General features: G+C 37.6%; 1 protein-coding gene across 3 annotated transcripts in view; it reads right to left on the bottom strand.

The window, feature by feature from the left end:
• LOC103302098 (integrator complex subunit 6-like) overlaps nucleotides 1-24,398 on the bottom strand; it is a 68,535-nt gene that overhangs the window by 20,324 nt on the left and 23,813 nt on the right. For all 3 annotated transcript variants that reach the window (XM_028135985.2, XM_008159131.3, XM_054728869.1), the window contains 7 exons: nucleotides 21,691-21,840; nucleotides 20,797-20,886; nucleotides 20,381-20,564; nucleotides 19,992-20,120; nucleotides 17,639-17,802; nucleotides 14,912-15,064; nucleotides 10,392-10,524 (listed from right to left, as the gene is read on the bottom strand). In XM_028135985.2, the coding sequence (XP_027991786.1) occupies nucleotides 10,392-10,524; nucleotides 14,912-15,064; nucleotides 17,639-17,802; nucleotides 19,992-20,120; nucleotides 20,381-20,564; nucleotides 20,797-20,886; nucleotides 21,691-21,840 (1,003 nt within the window). The remainder of the gene's footprint in view (nucleotides 1-10,391; nucleotides 10,525-14,911; nucleotides 15,065-17,638; nucleotides 17,803-19,991; nucleotides 20,121-20,380; nucleotides 20,565-20,796; nucleotides 20,887-21,690; nucleotides 21,841-24,398) is intronic.

Genomic DNA, 24,398 nt, shown 5'->3' on the forward strand with positions numbered 1-24,398 from the left:
GAGACGTTTACAAGTACAGCTCTACAGGCCTATCACAAAAAAAACAAAAACAACAAAAAACAAAACAAGAAAAAATGGTAATAAGTATTCTAATTCTACAACTCAAAGAATTAGAAAGGGAGCAACAAGAAAAGCCCAGAGTGAGCAGAAGGAAGGAGATAATAAAGATCAGAGCAGAAATAAATGACATAGAGACCAAAAAAACCCAAAAACAATACAAAAGACCAATGAAACCAACAGCTGGTTCTTTGAAAGGTTTAACAAGGTTGATGAACTGCTAGCCAGGCTCACCAAGAAGCAAAGAGAGAGGACCCAAATAAACAAAATAACAAATGCAAGAGGTGAAATAACAACAGACCCCACAGAAATACAAAGGATTGTTTTAAAAAAAAAACTATGAACAACTCTATTCCAACAAACAAAATAACCTAGAGGAAATGGATATATTCCTAGAAAAATACAAGCTCCCAAAACTCAATCAAGAAGAATCTAAAAATCTCAATAGGCTGATAACTATGGAGAAAATTGAAGGAGTCATCCAAAAGCTTTCATCAAACAAAAGCCTGGGGCCAGACAACTTCACAAGGGAGTTTTACCAAAAATTCAAGGAAGAACTAAAACATATCCTCCTCAGACTATTCAAAAAAATTCAAGAGGAAGGAATACTTCCAAGCTCATTCTATGAAGACAGCATCACCCTAATAACAAAACCAGATAAAGACAACACAATGAAAGAGAATTACAGGACAATATCCCTCATAAACATAGATGCCAAAATCCTCAACAAAATTCTAACAAATCGGATCCAGCATTACATCAGAAAGATCATACACCATGACCAAGTAGGATTTATCCCGGGGATGCAAGGATGGTACAATATCCACAAATCAATAAATGTGATACATCACACAAACAAATTGAGAGATAAAAATCACATAGTCATATCAATTGATGCAGAAAAAGCATTTGACAAAATCCAACACCATTTCTTGATAAAAACTCTCAGCAAAATGGAAATAGAAGGATCATACCTAAACATAATAAAAGCCTTATATGACAAAACTATAGCCAACATCATACTCAATGGGCAAAAACTAAAACCATTTCACCTAAGAACAGGAATGAGACAGGGATGCCCACTTTCATCACTCCTGTTCGACATAGTTCTGGAAGTGCTGGCCATAACAATAAGACAAGAAGAAAAATAAAAGGCATCCAAATTGGAAAAGAAGAAGTAAAACTGTCCTTATTGGCAGATGACATGACACTGTACATATAAAACCCTAAAGACTCCAACAAAAAAATTATTAGACTTAATAAATGAATTCAGTAAGGTAGCAGGATACAAAATTAATGCCAAGAAATCTATGGCATTTCTATACACCAATAGTGAACTTACAGAGAGACTGAAAAAGCAATCCCATTTACCATTGCACCAAAAAAATTAAGATACCTAGGAATAAACTTAACTAAAGAGGTAAAAGACCTATACTCAGAAAACTACAGGGCACTGAAAAAAGAGATAGAGGAAGACATAAACAGATGGAAGAACATACCTTGTTCATGGATTGGTAGAATCAACATCATTAAAATGTCCATACTACCCAAAGCAATCTACAGATTCAATGCAATCCCCATTAAAATACCAACGGCATATTTCACAGACCTAGAACAAACTCTCCAAACATTCATCTGGAATAAAAAAAGACCCCGAATAGCTGTACCAATCCTGAGAAAGAAGAACAAAGTAGGAGGGATCTCAATACCAGATATCAGGCTGTATTACAAAACCACTGTTCTCAAAACTGCCTAGTACTGGCACAAGAACAGACATATAGACCAATGGAACAGAATAGAAAACCCAGAAATTGACCCAAACCATTATGCTCAATTAATATTTGACAAAGGAGGCAAGAACTTACAATGGAGTCAAGACAGTCTTTTCAATAAATGGTGTTGGGAAAATTGGACAGATACATGCAAATAAATGAAACTAGACCACCAACTTACACCATACACAAAAATAAACTCAAAATGGATAAAGGACTTAAACATAAGAGAGGAAACCATAAAAATATTAGAGGAATCCACAGGCAACAAAATCTCAGACATATGCTGAAGGAATAGCTTCACGGATACAGCTCCTAGGGCAATGGAAACTAAAGAGAAAATAAACAAATGGGACTACATCAAAATAAAAAGCATCTGTACAGCAAAAGAAACCATCAACAAAACCAAGAAAGCCCACTGCATGGGAGAACATATTTGCCAATGTTATCACCGATAAGGGTTTAATCTCCAACATTTACAGGGAACTCATACTACTTAACAAAAGGAAGATAAACAACCCAATCAAAAAATGGGCAATGGACCTTAATAGGTACTTTTCGAAAAAGGACATAAAGAAGGCCAAGAGACATATGAAAACATGCTCAAAGTCACTAATCACCTGAGAGATGCAAATCATAATCACAATGCAGTACCATCTCACACCTATCAGAATGGCTGTCATCAACAAATGACAAGTGCTGGCGAGGATGCAGAGAAAAAGGAACCCTCGTGCACTGCTGGTGGGAATGCAGACTGGTGCAGCCACTGTAGAGAACAGTATGGAGTTTCCTCAAAAAACTAAAAATGGAACTGCCATTTGACACAGTGCTCCCACTTCCAGGAATATATCCCAAGAAACTAGAAACACCAATTAGAAAGGATATACGCACCCCTATGTTCATAGCAGCACAATTTACCATAGCTAAGATTTGGAAACAGCCTTAGTGCCCATCAGCAGATGAGTGGATTAGAAAACTGTGGTACATCTACACAATGGAATACTATGCTGCAGTAAAAAAGGAGTTCTTACCATTTGAAACAGCATGGATGGAACTGGAGAGCATTGTGCTAAGTGCCAGTCAGAAAAATAAGCCAGTCAGAGAAAGATAAATACCACATGATCTCACTCATTTGTGAAATATAATGAACAACATAAACTGATGAACAAAAACAGATCCAGAGACAGAGAAGCATTGATCAGACCGTCAAACCTCAGAGGGAAGGTAGGGGAGGGTGGGGGTAAGGGGGAAAGATCAAACAAAGGACTTGTATGCATGCATATAAGCCTAACCAATGGACACAGACACCAGGGAGGTGAGGGCATGAGTGCGGGGGTGGGGGGGCAATGGGGGGATAAGGACACATATGTAATACCTTAATCAATAAAGGGGGAAAAAGAAAGAACTCTTTCCATTCGCAACAGCATGGGTGGACCTGGAGAGCATTATGCTAAGTGAAATAAGCCAGTCAGAGAATGATAAATATCACATTATCTCATTAATTTGTGGAATATAATGAACAACATAAACTGATGAACAAAAATAGATCCAAAGACAGAGAAATATTGAACAGACCATCAAACTTCAGAGGGAAGGCAGGGGAGGGTGGGTGTGTGTGTGTAAGAGATCAACCAAAGGACTTGTATGCATGCATATGAGCATAACCAATGGACACAGACAGTAGGTGGGTGAGGGCATGTACTGGGGTGTGGGAGCTGCTGGGGAGAGGTCAATGGTAAAAGGAGACATATGTAATACTTTAAACAATAAAGAATTAAAGAAAAAATTGATAGCACTAGTAAAAGCAAGTAGAGATGCTAAATTGAAGCTTAAATTCTGTAAAACTAAATATGTTTCTTGACTACCATGTGCATTAAAACAACTAAATATATTTTCTTTATATAAGCAGTTACCCCATCTTTTCACATTTAAATTTAATTATTTTAATAATGTAAATGCATTATATACACCATATGAAAATTTCCAAAACAGCTCTCTATTTCCTTCTGAGGGTAAGAAAAAATATTTTTTCTAATATAATAATTCTAAATTGATATTCCTAGACATCAACATGAACCTGTCACACTATAAATGCCAAAAATATTATATATTCAACCTTTATTTTGTTTCTTTGGGTTTTATTGGCTCCTATCCAAAAACAAATGCTTTTACTTCCAATGACAAGACCATTCCTATGCCATATGCATAATTTTTCTACAAATGGGCTATTCTTTGAAATTCTGAATTATTTTAGTTAAGAAAAGCAACTACGTATTTTCTTCCTTTTACTGCTATAACAAATTATTCACTCCTGTTGAAACGAATTTAAATGGAGTTACAAAGTCATAAAATGTGGTTTTTTGTTCTTTTGGAACAGGGTAGAAAGAACAAAGAAAAAAGATCTGAAGAGACTGTTAGCTCATTGTAGCATGCGAGTCTTTTAGAGACCATTCATATATTGACAGAGAGGAACAAGATATCATGTTATGCTGTGTCTTTATGTGAAGTTTGATGGGAATTAGGCAGATTTTGGAAACTAACTGACAAATTTAAATACCACAAGACTGGAGAGACATTTAGATATAAATAGATTGGATAATGAGAGTCAATAATAGTCGTAATATTTCTAACAAAGCTGATTGCAATGATTCTACCCAGGAGCCAATTTAGACTAATTATTTCTTGTCAGATTCTTTGAAACAGGAGTTGGAGGAAGAAAGAAAATTTTCCACAGTCTAAATTAAGGGTAGAGATCTATTAGGGTGACAGTGCTTTAGTCACTATCTCTATAGCTCAGAAAATGATTTCCAAGGTATTAAATTTCTATTCACATGTAGTCTCTAAGAGGTTACAGTAAAGATATCATAAACAATTAGCTAATCAACATTTGAAAGACAAGAAAGTGAGTGTAGAAAGAGATTAAAATGATACTGCCAATACCCCAAAAACTACTGACTTTCATTCTCTTCCAGTTCGTTTCTCCCCATTTCACACTTGGAAGAGGAGGATGATGTGGGTTTGTGTCCAAACTCATCCACATTCTTAGCTGAGTGAGCTTTGAAAAATTACTTCACCTTTTTGTGTTTCCATTCCATCTATAAAATCGATTTAGTAACTGCCTTACCACACAAGATTGTTCTGAGAACTAGATTATGTACATGAAAACACCACATACAATGAAAAATGGTGTAAGCTGTAAAGCACTGAATAAGTAGTGATTAATACACATAAAAGTATAATCATTTATTCTCTTTTGCTCCTCCTGATCTCAATGTGGATCTAAAGTATATTTTTTACACAAGTCCCTAGTTCTTAATTTTAAAAAAACACACAGATGAATTGAATGTGGTACACAGAGTGTTCCAAAAAATGTACATACACTTTGAATCATTATAAAGGCAGTGTTTATTAAAATACATTTCATTTTCAAAATGTAATAGAATCAGCTGTTAAAGTATGTATACATTTTTTAGAACACATGTATTTTTAAAAAGTTGCCATTAATGCCTTAAACTCTGTAGTTATTGGTCCTCAACAACAACAAAAAATCCTAATTTCCTGAGATAGTCTTCTTGCCAATTATGATAATCTGGTTACTACCCTACTAACATGATTGTTATGGTAGTTTATTGATCCAATTAAGCCTCACTTCTCTATCCCTAGGTAAGTTTAGTGCTTAAATAATTAATTTAGCTGGAAACCTTGAATTGATAAAGAAAAAGAGGTCACCTTTTTGGAAAGTTATGGTACTATGAAGTAATACAGTGATGTTTCTGGGCATTATGAAGTGTATGTGACTTAACTTGCCTTTTTACTTAATGCCCTGCCCACTAAAAGTGCAAAACCATCCTATAGCTTTATATTGTATCTTTAATATGAAACAGTGCCTTCAAGGGCTACTAAGAGAGCATAGTTATTAATAATGACAATAGTAATAATAATGCCAATAGCATTATTGAACACTTACTATTTGCCATGTGAGTTCTGTACAGTTAACTGTATTCATTTAATCCAAACTAAATCCCTTTGAGGTAGGTACTATCATTCTCACTTTACAGATGAAATAACTGAGGCACAAAGCTAGCAAACAGCAGAGCCAGGATTTATAACAGAGTAGCTACACCCTACAGTCCATACTCTTAAACACTATGGGAGCTAACAACCCAGAAAGTGAAGTAATGGTGGAAATGTAAAGAGTGTCTATTTCAGAACCTCAGCATGAAACCCAAGTTTGAGACCTTCAGCCTCAAAGAGTGTGAAAAACTCTATGCTTTTTAGAAGACACAGATTATGAAAAAGCCTGGAAATGAATATTTGAAGCAAAAGGGAAGAATGGGAACTGAGTCAAGGATGGGATGGCCCTGAAATAAGTATGTGGTGTTAGGGAAGGGGGCGTAATCAAAGATGCTTCTGAGGTTTCTGGTTTGGGATATTTGCCAAGGGATCATGATTCTCTAGGCAGGGTTGGATTCTCAGTATTGCAGGTTAAGAAGGACCAAGAACAAATGCCACATACGTCTCTCTGGTGTTAGAAGACATTTCAGAGAGAAGGATAACATGGCATTTGGGGAACAGAGTGATACAGAATAAGAGGTAACCAGGAAGACAGTGTCAGTATTTGACTTTACATAGTGCTAGGGAGTCTGGGAATGTGGCAACTTAGGCACAGACAGTTTGAGGCAAAGGAAGAACGGGATGCTTCCTCTTAGCCATTATGTCATGTCCATAGTTGACCTCCGTTACCTGTAAGACCAGCAAAGACCAATTTTAGAGGGTGGGTCTTGCTTTTGTAAAGTGCTATATATCTCAATTTCTGATGGAAGACCAGCTATTCTAGTTAGGGGCATTTTCATGTAATAATTTGGAAAGCAGATTGGGTTTAGACCAAAGATGAAATACTGAAATTCAGCCCATAATAATTTTAAAGAACTTTTCCATTGTCCTGTGGTAATGAGGACACCTCCACCCCTATGGTGTCAGTGGAGACCATGTGGAGAAGAGTAAGGAGAAACTGCTATTTCTCCCAGCTAGAGAGCTATCATTATAGTGAGGATTCAGAACTCCTATCCCTGCACAGCAATAATAAGGAGCCCCTTCCTTTTGGGTGTCAACAGGGGAGGCCAACTGGGGAACCTGGACTTCTGCCACTCTGGCACTAATGAGAAAGTACCTAAAAATCTCAGCTAGAGGAATGTGAGAGGAAGAAAGCTAAAACAGACGGTTTAAATAAGATCCACAAACTCACAATATTGAAAATGTTCAGATTGCAACTGAAAATCATTCACCATATCAAGAACCAGGAAGATCTCAAAGCAAATTCAAAATGACAATCGAGAGACACTAACATCAAAATGACAGAGATGTTAAACATATTCAATAAAGGTTTTAAAACCCACTATAATAAAAGGTATTTCAACAACCAATTAGACACATTTGAAACAAATGAAAAAATAGAAAGCCTCAGCAAAGAAACAGAAAATGAGCCCTGGCCAGTGTGGTTCAGTTGGTTGAGCATCATCCCATGCACTAAAAGGTCTCCAGTTCCATCCTTAGTTGAGGTATGTACAGGAGGCAGCTGATCTCTCTCTCTCTCTCTGGTCAATAGAAAACACATTAAAAAAGAAGCAGAAAGTGAGGAGTAGAAGCTATAAAGAAGAACCAAGTGGAAATCTTAGAATTAAAAAAATGCAATAAACAAAGTAAAAAGTTCAATGGGTGGGCTCAAAAGCAAAATGGAGGGGTGTGTTTATTTTTGCTCCTGTTGTCTGTGCTTTTGGTGTCATGTCTATTTTTATTTCTTACAACTGCAGGTGAATCTACAAATATTTCAAAATAAAAAGTGTACTTAAAAGTAGAAAAATAATACTATTTACAGTCTAAGTAAAAATTATCTAGTCTAATAGAGTGTCGAACTGGGGACTGAAGGGTCCCGGGTTTGATTCTGCTCAAGGGCACTTAACTCAGTTGCAGGCTTGATCCCCGGCCCCTGTTGGGGCATGTGAGGGACGCAAGCAATCAATGTGTCTCTCTCACATCCATGTTTCTCTCTGTCTCTCCCTCCCTTCCACTCCCTCTAAAAATCAATGTAAAAATATCCTTGGGTGAGGATTAACAACAACAACAAAATTATCTAGTCTAATCCTTCATTGTATACTTGTGAAAACTGAGGTTATAAAGGTATATTTAAGAAAAAGGGGTAAATAAATCTACAAAATATAGGTAGTTTTTGTTGGTAGTCTTATTAATCTCAGAGACATACCTATATTTATAGCAGTGGCAATCACCTTTTAGAGAATACTTTTAGATTAGACTTATAAATAAAGTAGACAGGCTATACCGAACAATATGCTAATATATTTATGATGACCCATTCTTTTAAAAAATGTATCTTTATTGTTGAAAGTATTACAGATGTCCGCTTTTTCCCCATTGACCCCTTCCACCCCACACCCACCCTTATGATGACCTGTTCTTAACCTTAATTCGCAACATTTAAAATAATTTCTTTTTCAGTACATTTAATACATATAGTACATAGAGCACTAAAAATCTTATGCCTTTTCCAATAATTTTCATTTTTCAATTACAGTTGGCATACCATATTATATTAGTTTCAGGTGTACTACATAGTAATTAGACAGTTATATAACTTACAAAGTGACCACCCCATAGGTCTAAAACCCATCTGACACCATACATAGCTATTACAATATACTCCCTATGGTACACTTTACTTTCTCATGACAGTTTTTATAACTGGCAATTTGCACAACTTAATCCCTTCCTCTTTTTCACCCAAATTCCTAACCCCCTCCTATCTGGCAACCATAAAAAGGAAAAAATAAATAAAGTTCTCTGTATCTATGAGTTTGCTTCTGTTTTTTAAAAATATATTTTTATTTATTTCAGAAAGGGAGAGGGAGAAAGAGATAGAAACATCAATGATGAGAGAGAATCATGGATCGGCTGCCTCTTGCATACCCCCCACTGGGGATCAAGCCAGCAACCTGAGCATATGCCCTGACCAGGAATAGAACCATGACCTACTGGTTTATAGGTCGATGCTCAACAACTGAGCCACTCTGGCTGGGGGAGTTTGCTTCTGTTTTATTCATTTATTTTGTTTTTTAGATTCTACATATATGTGACATCATATGGTACTTGTCTATCTCTGTCTGACTTATTTCACTTACCATAATAAAAAAATATTATGCTTTTAATGACTAAAACTCAGTAAGGTTTGGTTCTTTTGGAAAAAATTAAGAAACGCCACCAAATAAAAATGTTTACAACTTTAAAACTAGAAGGATACCACGTGGCATTATTACTCTAAACAAATGAGGCTTTTTAAATGAGAAAAAAATCTCTACACATGTTTTTGGTGATATCTAAGTAACTTCTCCTGGAGTTGTTCATTTTAGAATATTGCCATGGAAACTACAGTGTCTACAACTACAGTTATTGCAGAATTTATTGTTTTACTTATTGCTATAACTTGCTACTGTGCCTAAACCAGATGCCTCAAGAGCACTGAATATTCTTTTATGAAGGAACTAGAGGCCCGGTGCATAAAATTCATGCACTGGGGGAGGGGGTCCCTCAGCCCGGACTTCACCCTCTCACAGTCCAGAATCCCTCTCGCAGTCTGGGACCCCTCGCTCCTTACTGCTTGCCTGCTCGCTGCTCCTTACCACTTGTCTCGCTGCTCCTTAGCCCGCGGAGGTGGGAGAGGCTCCCGCCACCACCACTGCACTCACCAGCCTTAAGCCCGGCTTCTGGCTGAGCAGCGCTCCCCCTGTGGGAGCGCACTCTCCACCAGGGGATAGCTCCTGCATTGAGCTTCTGCCCCCTGGTGGTCAGTGCGCATCATAGCAATGGGTCATTCCGCCGTTTGGTCGATTTTCATATTAGGGTTTTATTATATAGGATTAGTGTGAGCCAATATTCCCATAGAAGTCCTATTTTCTGAAGAAAACTATCAGATTTTTGGAGCATTAATCCCAATCAATGGTATTTTTTTGGCTCAAACTAGTCTATGAAAAAGGCAAGTGCACTTAAAACTGGGATTTAGGCCTGGCCAGCATGGCTCAGTGAACATTGAGCATCGACCTATGAGTCTGGAGGTTATGGTTCGATTCCCAGCCAGGGCACTTGCCCCAGTTGCAGGCTTGATTTCCAGTGTGGGGTGTGCAGGAGGTGGCTGATCAATAATTCTCTCTTATCATTGATGTTTCTATCTCTCCCTTTCTCTCTGAAATCAGTAAAAATATATTTTTTTAAAATGGAGGTTGGGAGGGAGGGGTGACAGCATTGAACCTTGCAACCTGAAGAAAAGCATAAGAATCACACACCGAAGGCTAATTGTCTTTTCTGTTTGATCTAAAGGCAACAAAAAGAAAACAAAACAGAAAACAGTACACAAATTCTATCCTTTTAAATAAATGTTTAGATTTTTTTATAGATCCAGATATCAATTACTATGACTACATTTAAAGTGCTTAGCCCATCATGTATTTTTTTGTTGTATTTTAAAGATGATTAAATAGGACATACTTTACTTACCTAAAAGAGGGAGTAAAACTGGGTAGTTGTAGGGCATCACAAAGAGGTTTACACAAGTTAAAGTTGTACTGGCTTTTAAATAACCAAATGGATATCCAAGTTCATTGTATTTTCCACTGCTAGTAACAAATACCTGAGAATAACATGAAGTAATATACAGTTATGACAATATGGATTTTACGTAAAAGCAAACTCATAGCAATATTCCATAGCCACATCTATGGCATAATTTAATTGTAATTTAAAAATGGAAATAGTGCTTTTAGCCTATGGTTATGTCAAATACACTGAGTGGCCAGATTATTATGATCTGTGAACACATAATAATCTGGCACTCAGTGTATATCCTATATAATAAAAGGCTAATATGCAAATTGTCCCCTCAACCAGGAGTTCGACCAGTAGGCAGGCCAGCCAACCGCCCAGGCTGGCTAGTCTGGCTGGACCCCACCCATGCACGAATTCATGCACCGGGCATCTAATATATATATATATATATATATATATATATATATATATATATACATACTGAGTGGCCAGATTATTATGCGTTCAGAGATCATAATAATCTGGCCACTCAGTGTATATCATACTAAATAAGAATATTCAGATCACAATTTTTTTTATAACTTATATTAAGAAATGAAACTGTATATGCAATAACCATTCAGAGTTTGCAGTCTACATCAACAGTACCCAAATATTTACTTGGTTAGCACAGTGGAAAATAAGGCTGCAATACCAGTAAGTGATACCAGCCATTAAAACAAATTGACTTCTCAAAAGAAGTGGTGACCAGAGTAAAGACTTTTCGGAAAATGGAAGATGGCCCCATGCATAAAGCAGGCAATTATAAAAACACAGCCCTTTTAAAGGATTATGCTAACACTTTTTGTGTGTACTACTATTAAATTTTGCTCTACTTCCCTTTGATGCCCCATTTCCCTACCTACTATTCATTTTTGATCCAATAAGTATTTACTGAATAGTCAGGCACTGGTGGTAATTATTTTGAGGCAGGAAGAAAATGCTTTGGTTCATTCTGAAGTCATTTATCTTGTAAATTATGCTGGTAGAACAAATATTCAATAATTATCAAAACATTAATCTTTATTACATATGACTATCATCTTATTTCTTATTGATATTCTTGATTTGATATATATTATATTGTCAGGTCCCATACACTTGATATGCTGGGCTAGAGTCCTCTAGCAACCATGTTTTCTCTGTGTTTCATGAGTCCTTCAACAGGGTTAAGATAAAAGACAAGCCCTAATGGTAAACAGGATCCATTTACCTTGCTAATTCTTGGTACCAGCAATATCATCTACCAGTTCACTAATTTCTTGCTATATTTAGTTATAGCTAAGAATAAATCCTTCCTATGTAATTTATGACTCCACAAAACAATTGCTAAAACATGACTCATCTACTAGATTCTGTCTTAATTTGAAACTTAATAGAAACAGAAAACTGTAATAAAACATGTTGGATTTCCCCCTATTTCCTAATTGTGTATAATAGAAGAGGGGGAAGCCATCATCCTATATAATAAAAGGCTAATATGCAAATAAACCTAACAACCAAACAACCAGTTACTATGAAGTGCACTGACCACTAGGGGGCATGCACAGAACATGGTGGGTGTCGGCCACGGTGGGATGGTGGAGCAGGTAAGCAGGGTGCCAGACCAAGGTGGGGCATCGGTCGCTGTCATTGGGGTGAGCCTCTGGTGGTTACTGAAAATTCTTTGCTCCTGCGTGCGCCGTGGTCTCACCTGGCACTCACCTGCTGCCAGCGCTGGCCCCACTTGCACCCACTGAGGGTGCCGGAGCCGCCGCTTGCACCTGCTGCCTGGCCCCCACGCTGGCCCTGATCGCTTGGCGCCATCAGTGGGTGCAAGCGGTGGCTGCTGGCCCTGATCGCCCCTTAGGGCTTCTCCACCTCCCCCTGCTCCTGAGGGATGATTGGGGCCGGCAGTCACCGCTCACCCACCACTGCCGGCACCGGCCCTGCTCGCACCCGCTGCTGGTGCCTGGCACTGGTCCTGATCGCTTGGCGCCTTTCAGTGGGTGCGAGCAGGCCCGGTGCCGTCAACACGTGGGAGCAGTGGCGGCAGGAGCAGGGTTGCTGGCAGACAGGGGATCAGGAGCTGCGGTGGGAGTGGTTGGGTGGGGGTGCGGAAGATGGGCTGAGACCTGCCCCTGTGCCCACCGCAGCCTTATGGACCACAGTTTCTTTCAAGGTGCACGAATTCATGCACTGGACCCCTAGTAAAGGATAAAAAGCTTACACGCAACCAGCAAAAGTCAGACCTATGATTCCTGAGAAAAGAAAAGCACTATTTTTTGTTCCTCTCTCACTTCTTTTCCCTCTGTCCCCTCCCTCCCTTCCTATCTTCCCTAATTTCCCATTAGCCCCTTGAATTTTTCCTTATCACCTACAGATTCATAAAATTTAGGGGTTCAAAAAGATCATTAGAGACCATCTAGTCTAGAAAAAGTAAGTGTTGGGTTCAAAACCACATAGTTGGTGGCAAAGCTAGAGTTAAGATCCAAGTTTCCATTATGATTTTGCCAAATTTCCTGGTTCCTGGTTCATCTTATTCTTTTTCAGACCCACTAATTAATCACATTAAAACTACTCTAAACAAAAATAACATAAGGTCAGGATAAAAGGCATGTGGCATATTTGAGAGGTGATGTCTGGAGGGAGGGCAGGATTTAAGTTTCTCTGGAGAACATTTACAAGGAATGTGCTACACACACAAAAAAAGGTTTATTTTAGGGAAAAGGTATAATTGTATTTGCTTTTTTGCCAACTTTTTTTAACCCATAAATTTAAATGTCCTATCTTGACTTTAAATTAGCATTCTATTACCTGTATCTTTTTCTAGTACATTTTCGTTGTATTTATTGAAATATAAGCATACATATAAAAAAGTGCATGAATTATAAGTATATAGCTCAATGGATGTCCACAAAGTGAATGTACATGTGTAATTAGCACCCATATCAAGAAATAGAACATGACCAGAAGCCCACTCATGTCCTTTTCTGGTCACTACTCTGCACCCCCGAGAGAAACCACTATCCTGATTTCTAACAGAGTTAGTCAGAGAACCCTCAACCTTCTGGTGGACAGGATGACACTCCAACCAACCAAGCCATACCAGCCACAGCTAATATGTGATCTTTTATGTCTGCCTTCTTTCATTCAATATTATATTTATGAGATTGTTCTGTTTCTTGCCCTTTTACTTCTTGCTTTAAGTTTGTTCCTTTTTTTTTTCTACCCAGTTTTAGCATCTTTGGAGAATTTAAGTAGCTTAAAGACAACTAGTAGCAATTTAGCATGAAACAGATTTTAGGATGAAACAGATGGCAGTCAGAAAGTGTTCCTTGTATAAATAGACTAACAATTACTGATTTCTACATGGTACTATAGTTTAGAAATAGAACAAACAACCTTACAGTGTAGGACTTCCTTATTAATCTAAATAAAAAGGCTGTGACTGCCATGTCTGGATTTTTACAAATCAAAATCCAAAGGTTAATCTAGTAACAAATAAGCAAGCCCTTCTGGCTGAAGGATCACACTTGGAAGAGCTAATGATGTGCATTTGCTTTGTTCAAGTAAAATCAAAACTACTCACACCAATATTGGTACCACAAAGAGTTTGATTACATTACACTAATACAGAAAGTAGTTTCAGGGCTTATGGCTTTTTTTCAAAAATATATTGTGTCCTGGCTGGTGTGGCTCAGTTAATTGAGCGTCCTCCCATGCACCTAGAGGTCTTGGTTAGATTCCTGATCAGGGAACATGCCCAGGTTTTGAGCCCATCCCCAGTAGGGGGCATGCAGGAAGCAGCTAATTGATGCTTCTTTCTCATCTCTCTCATCTCTCTCTCTCCCTCCCTCCCTCCCTTCCTCCCTCCCTCCCTCTCTAAAAGAAACATATTTTAGCCCAGCCATTATGGCTCAGTGGTTGACTGCCTACCCATGAACCAAGAGGTCACTGGTTCAATTCCCAGTCTGGGCACATGCTCAGGTTTTGGTCTCGATCCCCAGTGGGGGTCATGCAGGAGGAAGCCGTAGATGTTCTCTCTCTCTCTCTAAAAAATTGGTAGAAACATATTTTTAAAAACATTTAAAAAGAAAAGAAATCTGTACTTCCAATCTGTTGTGCTTCACCTGCAGAAGTCATAGCTGAATAGAGTTACATCCCCCAGGCAATGAATTATAAACCTAAAGTCCTTGGATAGGCTTCCAAATCCTCAAATACACAAATTTCATCAGATTTGACTGCCTTAAATGGCAAGGTATAGTAGGCTAATGATTCATATCAGAGTAAAAGTTTTGCTTGGCCCTATTGTTTATTTGGTAGCATTTTTGAGAAACATTCTTAACAGATTCAGCCTAATTAGTCCCAGATTAACCTTTGAAATTTCTTAAAAACAATTCCAGATCCAACAGTGGTTATAGATATTTGTCCAACAGGTAAGGATAAGTTACCTGCCAGCAAGTATGGGGAGATTTTCGTTCCAGGATGTACTGAGTTAAAGGTGAAGGTTCAAGTTCATATTTGTCAAAGGGAAGTTTGTCTATTACCATTGGCTCACAATCTACACAGGAGAATCTCACAACAGGATGAGACGTTCGTGGAGGCTAAAAAACAAGAGGGGGGAAATATGGTCTGTTACAAGTGAGCTTACATTTCTAACAATTCTGCAACCCCTTTTATAAACCATCACTGAGATACAGACTAGTGTTTTGAGTAATAGGGCTGCTGATCTCCAGGCATCACCAATGGCTTCAGTGGGGGGAGGGCACTCTTTATCAATACCATCTACTTGGCAATGGGGAAAGGAGGCATACATTATAAATTATAATGTTCATAACTACAATTGCAGTGAAATAAAAATAAAACTGCTTTGAATATGTTTCAGGAGTCATTTATGACCTATAGGACGAACCCTGGATTTCAGATCTACTTTGCGACCTCCAAAAATTACGTGCTCTTCCTTCCTTTATACCATGAGGTTACAGATAGTCCAAACACTGCTAAGAAAGAATAAATCCATGAAGCTTTCTAAGGAGGTAGTGACAGCTAGAGCCACTAACAAACAAGATGAAAAATTGTAAATGCATAGCAAGGGCAAAATAGAGACTGAAAAGGAATCAGTCAAAACTCCAGGGTCTAGTAAAATTTTTTTCCAGTTGAATTTTTACAGCATTTCTCATACCCACACACTTGCCTTGAATAGCAAGAGCTGGGGGTGCTTTTGGCTGTGCTGCAAAGGCTTCTGTGCCTGGGGTGCCAGAGCAGATTGATGGAGCAGCCATTTTAATAACAGGTATAGCTTGTGGGAATGAAGAGCACCAGAGAGAGAAATGGTGGCAGCAAGGACAATATGGAGAGAGAAAAGGAGTTAGGACAAGTCCCAGGGACAAGGGTGATACATGCTTCTACCTATTCTTGCTGAGAACTGTAAGGCTAATACAAATAACAAAGCATCTCTGTTTCCTTCATAAAAAGGAAAAAAAACCCTGCTCACTTGCTTTTCTGACCCACAAACCTACAAGATGTTTTGGGAGCTGAGAAAAAGCTAAAGGCATAGTAACAAACTATGTTTGAATTACTTAGAATTTCTTTATTCCAGATTTTCCTGGTTTTAATTTTAATTAAACTTGAGAAATATTTTTGGTTTATTGATTTATAAGAAATCAATAAAGACATGAGTGAAGGCCTGTCCCTGGTAATAATGAAGTAGCTTCATAACTAAAACATTCTCTTTGGGGTTTGAAGGGGCAAGAGATAACTGGGTATTGAGATTTGACCAGTGTGCCACTTTGGAACCCTGAGGGAAGGAGGAAAAGATTCACCCTCTCCCACAGCAGGGGCTGAAATGGTTCTTGAACTGTACATTCAGGCCTTTCATGGCCATTCCTGAAAAAAAATGCAGGAGCCAAAAAATAGTAATCCAGGAAAAAATGCGGTTCATGTCAGAAATTTATAAAACTTACACTACAGATCAGTTAAAGCAGAAAGGTGCTAAAACTGAAAGAGCAGTGATCCTTTTATGCCCCTCACTCTCCCTTCTAGGGGGAGAAAGGAAGATGAAAGGGATAATTAAATTCATATCATTTCCCTTTTTACTAGACATCAACTCTATCCCCAAAGCCAATTCATCTGGTACTAAGAACAACTATAATATCAAACCCTAGTCAACCAAATGCAGTGAACAAAAAGGCAATTTCTTGCTTAGAGACCATTTTTAAAAACATTCCTTAATTACCCATAATGTAAAGGTACATTGTCAAGGAACACAAGCGCATTGATTACAAAAAGATGAAAAGTATGTCTACAAAGTTCCCCTAGTTATCTAATGATTCCCTGGGAGAATCATTAAAATGACATCTGATTTGAATATGTTTCTAAACTTTATTTTATTTTTTATTGAATTTATTGTGGTGACATTGGTTAATAAAGTCATATACGTTTCAGTTGTACAATTCTATAACACATCGTCTGCATATTATATTGTGTGCTCACCACCCCAAGACATGATCTGAATATGTTTTGAGAACCTATACAAAGTGTAGACTGAGTCCTAATTTCATGAGGATATACATGAAAATCAATGCCAACACTTCTTAGCCATTGCTTTTACTATGTAAATCAAGTCAGCTGCTCTGAAATAAAAACCTAGTCACATACTGCAACAGCATAAACAATAACAATGCCTTAACCTCTAAAGAGGACAGTTCAAATAGAAAAGGCAGCTGAAAGAAAGAATGCCAGGATAGAAAGTCTTCTCTTGCTTTTAGGTACAAGCTAGACTCCAGCAAGAGATAGACTAGGTATGGCTTAAAAGTATCAAAGCTACCGGTATTTAAAATTAATCAGCAGCCTGACTGGCATTGTTCAGCAGTTAGAGCATCGGCCTGCCCACCAGAGGGTCACGGTCGATTCCCCAGTCAAGGGCATGTACCTGGGTTGCAGGTTTCATTCCCACCCCCATCAGGGCATGTGTGGGAGGCAACTAATCAATGTGTCTCCATCACATTGATGTTTATATCTCTCTCCTCTCTTTCTCCAATACCACCCTCTTCTCTTCCTCTCTCTCTAAAAATTAATGGGAAAAATATCCTCACTCTTCGGATGAGGATTTTAAAAAATTAAAATTAATCAACAAATTGGAAATCCAGAAGGATGTTTGCCTTTTGTTTTATACTTACTAGTGAAGGTAAATTCTGATCTGGCCAAAAAGATTCTGGAATTGGCCAATGTCCAACAGGAACACCAGTTTTAGAGTTAGGTCGTACATAAATGAGCTTATGACAACTATGCCATGGTTGAGCAGCAAATGAATTGTTTGGCCTAGATGAATCCATAAGTCCATCTAAAAGTTAAACAAAGGACAGACAAAGGCATGATTTCTTTTTATAGCTGATGATTTCCTTGTATAAAATTGTCAGCTAAAAGCAAAATACAAAACAGTGATTCATGAAAAATAGAAGTAAAAAGGTGATTCTACTAGGATTTCTGAATGTTCTCCTTACCAACTCTTTTAATCTAATCCACCCCTTCTAATCCAATATCCCATCCCCCTCCCATCCTTAATTATGACCAAAATAGGCAGAATAGGAAAAACTATTATAAAATTAGTTTTAAATTTTCTGAGATTTGGACACATAAACAGACCAAACCACTATAGTTCTTTTTTTCCAAATTAGGCAAATGAAATTGTTCACTCCCTGGTATAGTTTTACATTTTTCAAATCTGACAAAATAGGTCATAAATTCCATTTAGATTTTCTTTATAATCCCAATTAGATGACAAAAGTATTCTTTACTAAGCAGTTAGACCCAATCACCACAAAGGCAAAATAAAAACTATCCAATTCACTTAAAAGTAGAAAGAATGCTGACAAAAAAAAATCTATGTACATAGTTGTGGGAGAGAAAACAAAACAAATGCATCAAGTTCCCCATCATCATTAAAATTCCAAGGAAAATAGATATTGCATAATACTGCATAATGTATCCTGAGTGCATTTTAATTATTTAAATTAGCATATTTCATTTGTCACCTCCCCAAACAGGGCAAGGCAGAGTTACATAACCCTTAATGTGATCATTCATCAATCTAAACTATATTTGTAAAAGATATGTTTTAATTATTTGAGTGTCAATTTTTTCTCAATTACAGGTCATTTTATCTACTTATTTAAGTGTTACTTTAAACAAGTAACTACTTTAGACCAGGAGATTTACTGGGGCATATAGAGCTCTAGGGAATACATGTAACGACTTCAGGGAAACAAGAGACCCCCCCACCCCTTTAAGTTAAACTCACAATTCTGGGGATGTGCATTTTTCTGAGGAGAGAGTTCTTAGCTTTCATCAGAATCTTAAGAGTTAACAACTCTGGACAAAGAGGAAATGAAGCTAGAAAGAAAATCTGAACTATTTATATGACACCAAATCCAAAGGTTTTCAGTATGAAAGTTCTAAGTTCATGTTAAATGAACACAAAATTGTGGATTGAACAGTAAATTGTTAGCAATATATCATGTCCTTCCTTTATTATTAACTTAATTTAAAATAGGTTGTAATGCCTCAGTCTTCTATGGCAGTTGTTCTTAAACTGAAGTCCAAGAAACCCCTGAAATTAAATACAAAATTGTGTGCTTGTGGCCTTTATCCATTTTCCTAGGGAGATGGAATTTCTATTTTTCCAACAGTTTCTCAAAGGGTTCCTGAACTAAATAGCAAAAAGGTCAGTAACCACAGGATCTACTACTTCAGACAGAAATGTATGTCTTTCTGCCCCTATGCACTTAGCTCTTTTCTTCTTTAGGCAGCTAGCTACCACTGATTGTGGCCATGGCAATTGAAATGTATGGATCAGATCAGACAAGCACTTCAGTAATGAGGTACAAACAAGTATGTATGTGTGTGAACTGATAGCAATGAGGAGAAGCCTTGTAATGCAGGTATGATTTGAGGGAGAAATTCCTTCCTCTGTACAAAAATAGCTCTGCTTTCATGTATTTTAAGATATTGAACTTTCAGTAAAATCTCATTTGAAGAGAAAATGTTCTTCAGTTAAAAAGTGTTCAGAAAAATACTGGTGTAGGATCTTATAGAATACTAGCATAAATATTCACAATCACTTGCTGACGTGTGGTAACAAACACAAGATTCCATAAAGATAGCTTGGTACATTTGGCACCCACAAGACCAAACTAGTTGAGTGGCACTCTGTAGTGAATTTCCAGATATTTTGTGAATAGAGAGGTAAATAATTCAGTGTCATTCCAAGACTGGGGATCAGGGAATATGAAATCGGTAGGGAAAAGGAAGAATTTTCTTAGGAAGATTTGACATTGAATTAAAATTGCTAGAATTTGGCCACCTGACATGTATATATAGGCAATGAGTAAATGGTAGTTGTTTGGATGGATGTTTGTAACCATTTGAATGCATGTGTAGAGTGAAGACTGCCTATTATGATTAATGTCTTTCCAATCATAGATGGTTCTCCTCAATAACACTATAGGGTAAAAACAAAGTTATCTACTGTACCTTCTCCAATAAGAAGTGGATCTGGTCCTGTTTTTTCAAAGTTAATAACCACACCACTCTGAACTTTTTGAACTAGAGATTCTAAACACTGATTCAACATTCTTTGTGTTCTAACACAGTAGGAACGACCTATATCAAAAGGAAAAACAAAGAGTACAAGTTTGATCAAATAAAATACTATTTCACAATAGAAGCATTTGACATTCTAAAATATAACTTGAAATAATCATAACTACATTGGCAGCAAACATCACACTATTAATGAGCTTAAGCAGCAGCATTAAAAATATTCTGAAGGGAAACAAGTAAAGACCAGATATGGTATTTAAGAGAAACTATACTCTGCTGCCCTGAATTCTTCCTTTAGAAATAGTAAATATTGCCAATACCTCCGGTGACTTCACACATCTGTGTGATAGCAGATTCATCAGTTGGTACACTCCCTAGTTGCTCTGGCTCAGTAGAAGCCAATCCAGGCAAACGTAACACTAGGGCAAATAACCTCTGATCCCAACGAAAAGGTTCTTTGGTTAGTTCACTCCCAGGCAGGGGAGAATTCAAAGGAAGATGAAGCTGAGAAGGCAAAATTTGAAAAGTTTCATCATAACAACCCATACATGAAGAGTAAAAGAATTAGGAGGTCCACTTTTCTTTCATGTACTCAATAAAATGAAGCAATCTTTCAAGGATTACCAAGATAGAAGATTTCATTAAACTTATTCTTAACTAGAAATGTATGCCTCCCCCAGAAATAGCTGCACGTTCTCTGCCATTTAAATGAAAATTAAAAAAAAAGAAATCTCACCTCTTCTTGAATACCAGCTGTACTTGTTAACTTATTTCCATCTGTGATGGTAATTAAAATAGATGGTTCTAGAAAAAATGGATTTCTCCCCTAAAATACATTTAAAAAGTATTAGAGCCATGTGAAGTAATAAAATTGTATTTAAACTTTTACATTTGCCTTGCCAGTGATCTCCCAAGACTGTGATAAAATTTGCCTGGATAAATAAGAAGGAAAAGATTAGGGACTAAGTGGGTGGGGATGAAAATAACAATCCTTGAAGAGGTAGCATCCAGAATAAACTGAGAAATTCTTATAATTAAGGAACTCCCAAACTATCACATCCAAATACTCCTCTCCCTCTGCTTTCCAAGTAATCATAAAATAAAGCTATTAAAGAGATTATAATGGCAGCATCATCCACACCATCTGCCTGCGTCAAAATCCTGGCACAGCTGGAGGAACATAAGTGACTTACTCTCTGTAACCTGGAGAGTGACTGGTTATTGTGAGCAGAGCTTTTCAAGTAGGAAAGGACAATGATAGCAGCAGCAAATGCTATTCTGCCTTCCTCTCATTCTATATCTTTTTCATTGAATTGGGAGGGATGAGGGAGTTAAGGAGATTGAAAGTTTCTCTTCAGTTGTCTTGCTTCAGTATTTCTCAGCAATTTATTCATCCCATTCTCAGATATCTAATGACCTGACAGGTAGGCAATTTTAACTATTTTATGATCCAGTCACATACCAGACCTTCCCAAAAGAGAATTTTTTAAAAAATGTAATTAAAAGATATATGGATTTCTTTTTGGAAGTTATGAAAAGTAGCAGAAAACTTGGTAACCATACCCACTCTTAAATTCTTACCCCAAGTCACCAAAATAAGTTAGCTGTACTCACTCAAAAATATTTTTACCTGTCCATAATTGTCTATTCCAGATATCAATCTATTGAGATTTAACAAATCAAATGAGGATCTTAGAGCCTGACCAAGGGTCGTCAGTCCAGAAGCCTGAAGATTTTTTAGTTCACTCATGAATGTTGCATGATTTTCCTTCCAACCAGCCTGAAAATCAAACATTTACAAAGAAATTCCGTTATACAGTGAATAATATATAAAGTGCAAACAACCACTAAATAGCAAGCATAAAACCTTTAACAAATTAATAGTTCCTTAATCTGATTCTATTCTATATATGGACTGAACAAGTGGAACTAAGGCAAGTAATCAGTTTCAGAAAAATTTTCCAGCATTAATGATCAAGAACAAAGATGCAAACATTACATTGTCCATTGTAGCTGGAGGGCTTTGGCTGAAGAAACCAGTTTTCTATTCCAGCTCAAACAAACCCACCAAAACACCTCAGTATTTACCTTAGTTTGACATTAATGAGCATGGAATAAGGAGTAGAGGATGGAATAATTTTTAAATGCATTGTCCTTAAAAGAGAAAATCAGCTATGGGTGTGTGATATACATGAACTTTTCTAACCAAGATTCTTCCTCCCAAGCAAGAGTAAAGGCAGTGGAAGTAGGGGATTGTTATAGGAATAGAGCCACAATTATTTGGAGACAACTCTTCTGGCATCTTCAAGAATTCAGAAAGCCCCAAATCTAGAATAATTGGAGAAAGAAAAGAAAAATGTTTTAGCAAAGAAGCAGCATCCCCTAGGCACACCACAGCAGAAAAGAACCAAAGACCCAAGGTCAATAGCCAACATGCTATGAGTAATGGTTGATGGGTCAGCAATGGCTATAAAAACAGAGCAACACAAAATGCCAAGAAGAGAAGCCAAAAGAAGAAGGCAGCTAATATAGGTCACAAAGGAGTAGGGCAGCAAGGGAGAGAAAAAAACAGCACAGTTGGCAGCTTGGTGGGACAAAGCAACCACCAGAGTCTTGGTAGCCGAGGGCAGTAGTGATATTAAAAATACTGAAGTCATGTGACCAGGCCAATACAGTTGGAGATGGAAAGCAAGAACAGGTAATACAGCCAGGCTGGCATGGCTCAGTGGTTGAGTTGAACTATGAACCAGGAGGACACGGTTCGATTACTGGTCAGGTTGCAGGCTCAATCCCCAGTGTGGGGCATGCAGGAGGTAGCTGATCAATTATTCTCTCTCATCATTGATATTTCTATCTCTCTCTCCCTCTCCCTTCCTCTCTCTAAAATCAACCCTTCCTCTCTCTAAAATCAATAAAAAAATATTTTTTAAAAAGAATAGGTAATACAGAGATAAACAAAATTATTTAAATTTCATGCTTAGCTAAAAGCATACTGTCCACATCCATACAAATATAGCAAATACTATCTTGCAAATACTATATTTTCTAGTTTTAGTTTCCTGAAGCACTTTGGATCAGAATGACTGAGATGTGGAAAGGGGACAGATTGTTGACTACACCTTCTCATGAAGTATCTGCATGACCTTGAGCAAACCTATTGGCTCTTAGAACCTAAATTTCATTATCTTAAGATGATGAGGATGAGGTAAGCAGGCACACTATGTAAGACTGAGCATGATAACCCTGGAGGAGAGTCATTTACACTGTAATGGTGAATGAAAATGGTGCCCCCTAAGGTTGAACAGTGCACAACCTGCATAACCACACACGGTAAAAGGTGGTCCTAATTAAGATCCATCCCAGGCCATTAATCTGGGATTCTAATTAAAAAATGTACAGTTTTAAAATATTCCTAACATATTCTGTAGGTAAACGGATCTAAAGGTAAAACCTTCCCATATGTTCTTTTGGCCAGACTGTATATATGGCTTTTAGAACTAGGGGAAAGTAGGGCTCGAGAATAATTACCTATGGCCCAAGGAAAATCTTATTGCACTGGACCATCTAAACTTGAGCTAAAAGGAAGGATTAAAATTTTAATTGTCTTCATCAAATACCTAGAAATATCAGCAGGTGATTGCCAATCACACTGAATTCAAAAATTAGCTTTCCTCTTTGGGGTAGAAAAGAAAGGTGTAGAATTGAAAGGGATTGCATCAATTCTTTCCTTTATTTATTTAACAAATGTTTATGGTCCAACTATGATATGTTGGGAAGAATGTTACGTGCTAGGGATATAAAAAGGAATTAGCCTTTAGGAGTTCATGCCACAAAGTAATAAGGAATGCAGTTATGGAGTCTGAAAGATCAGAGAGTTAGGGAAGGCTTCTCACAGAACATGGGGCATTTGAGGAAGCCTAATGGCATGAAGGTCATGGGACTTTCCACACTGAAGTGAGGAGTGGAGCAGGCAGGCCAAGGGAAGAGAACAGAGAGTTCATAAGAGGATAGGGACTACTAGGGAACCACAAGTAATTTGATTATCATTTTTGTGGGTACATGGAAGAAGGCAAGGGTGATAAGTCAGGCTGTGACTATACGTGCTTTGTATATTGTGCTCAGTAGTTTGGATCATATCTTTTGGCCCTGGGAATAACTTGAGGTTTTCCATTAGAGGAGTGCCATGATCCCTAATTTTAGCAAGTTCATTCTGCTGGGAGTTGGAGAATAAATTGTGGGGTGGAAGGGAAGCTGAAGCTTGAGGCAGGGAAACTGGTTTGAAGATTGTTGCAATAGCTTATTAGAAAAGCGATGAAAACCTGAGTGAGGGCAGTGAGG

The sequence above is a fragment of the Eptesicus fuscus genome, chromosome 1, assembly GCF_027574615.1.
Source record: "Eptesicus fuscus isolate TK198812 chromosome 1, DD_ASM_mEF_20220401, whole genome shotgun sequence".
NCBI lineage: Eukaryota > Metazoa > Chordata > Mammalia > Chiroptera > Vespertilionidae > Eptesicus > Eptesicus fuscus.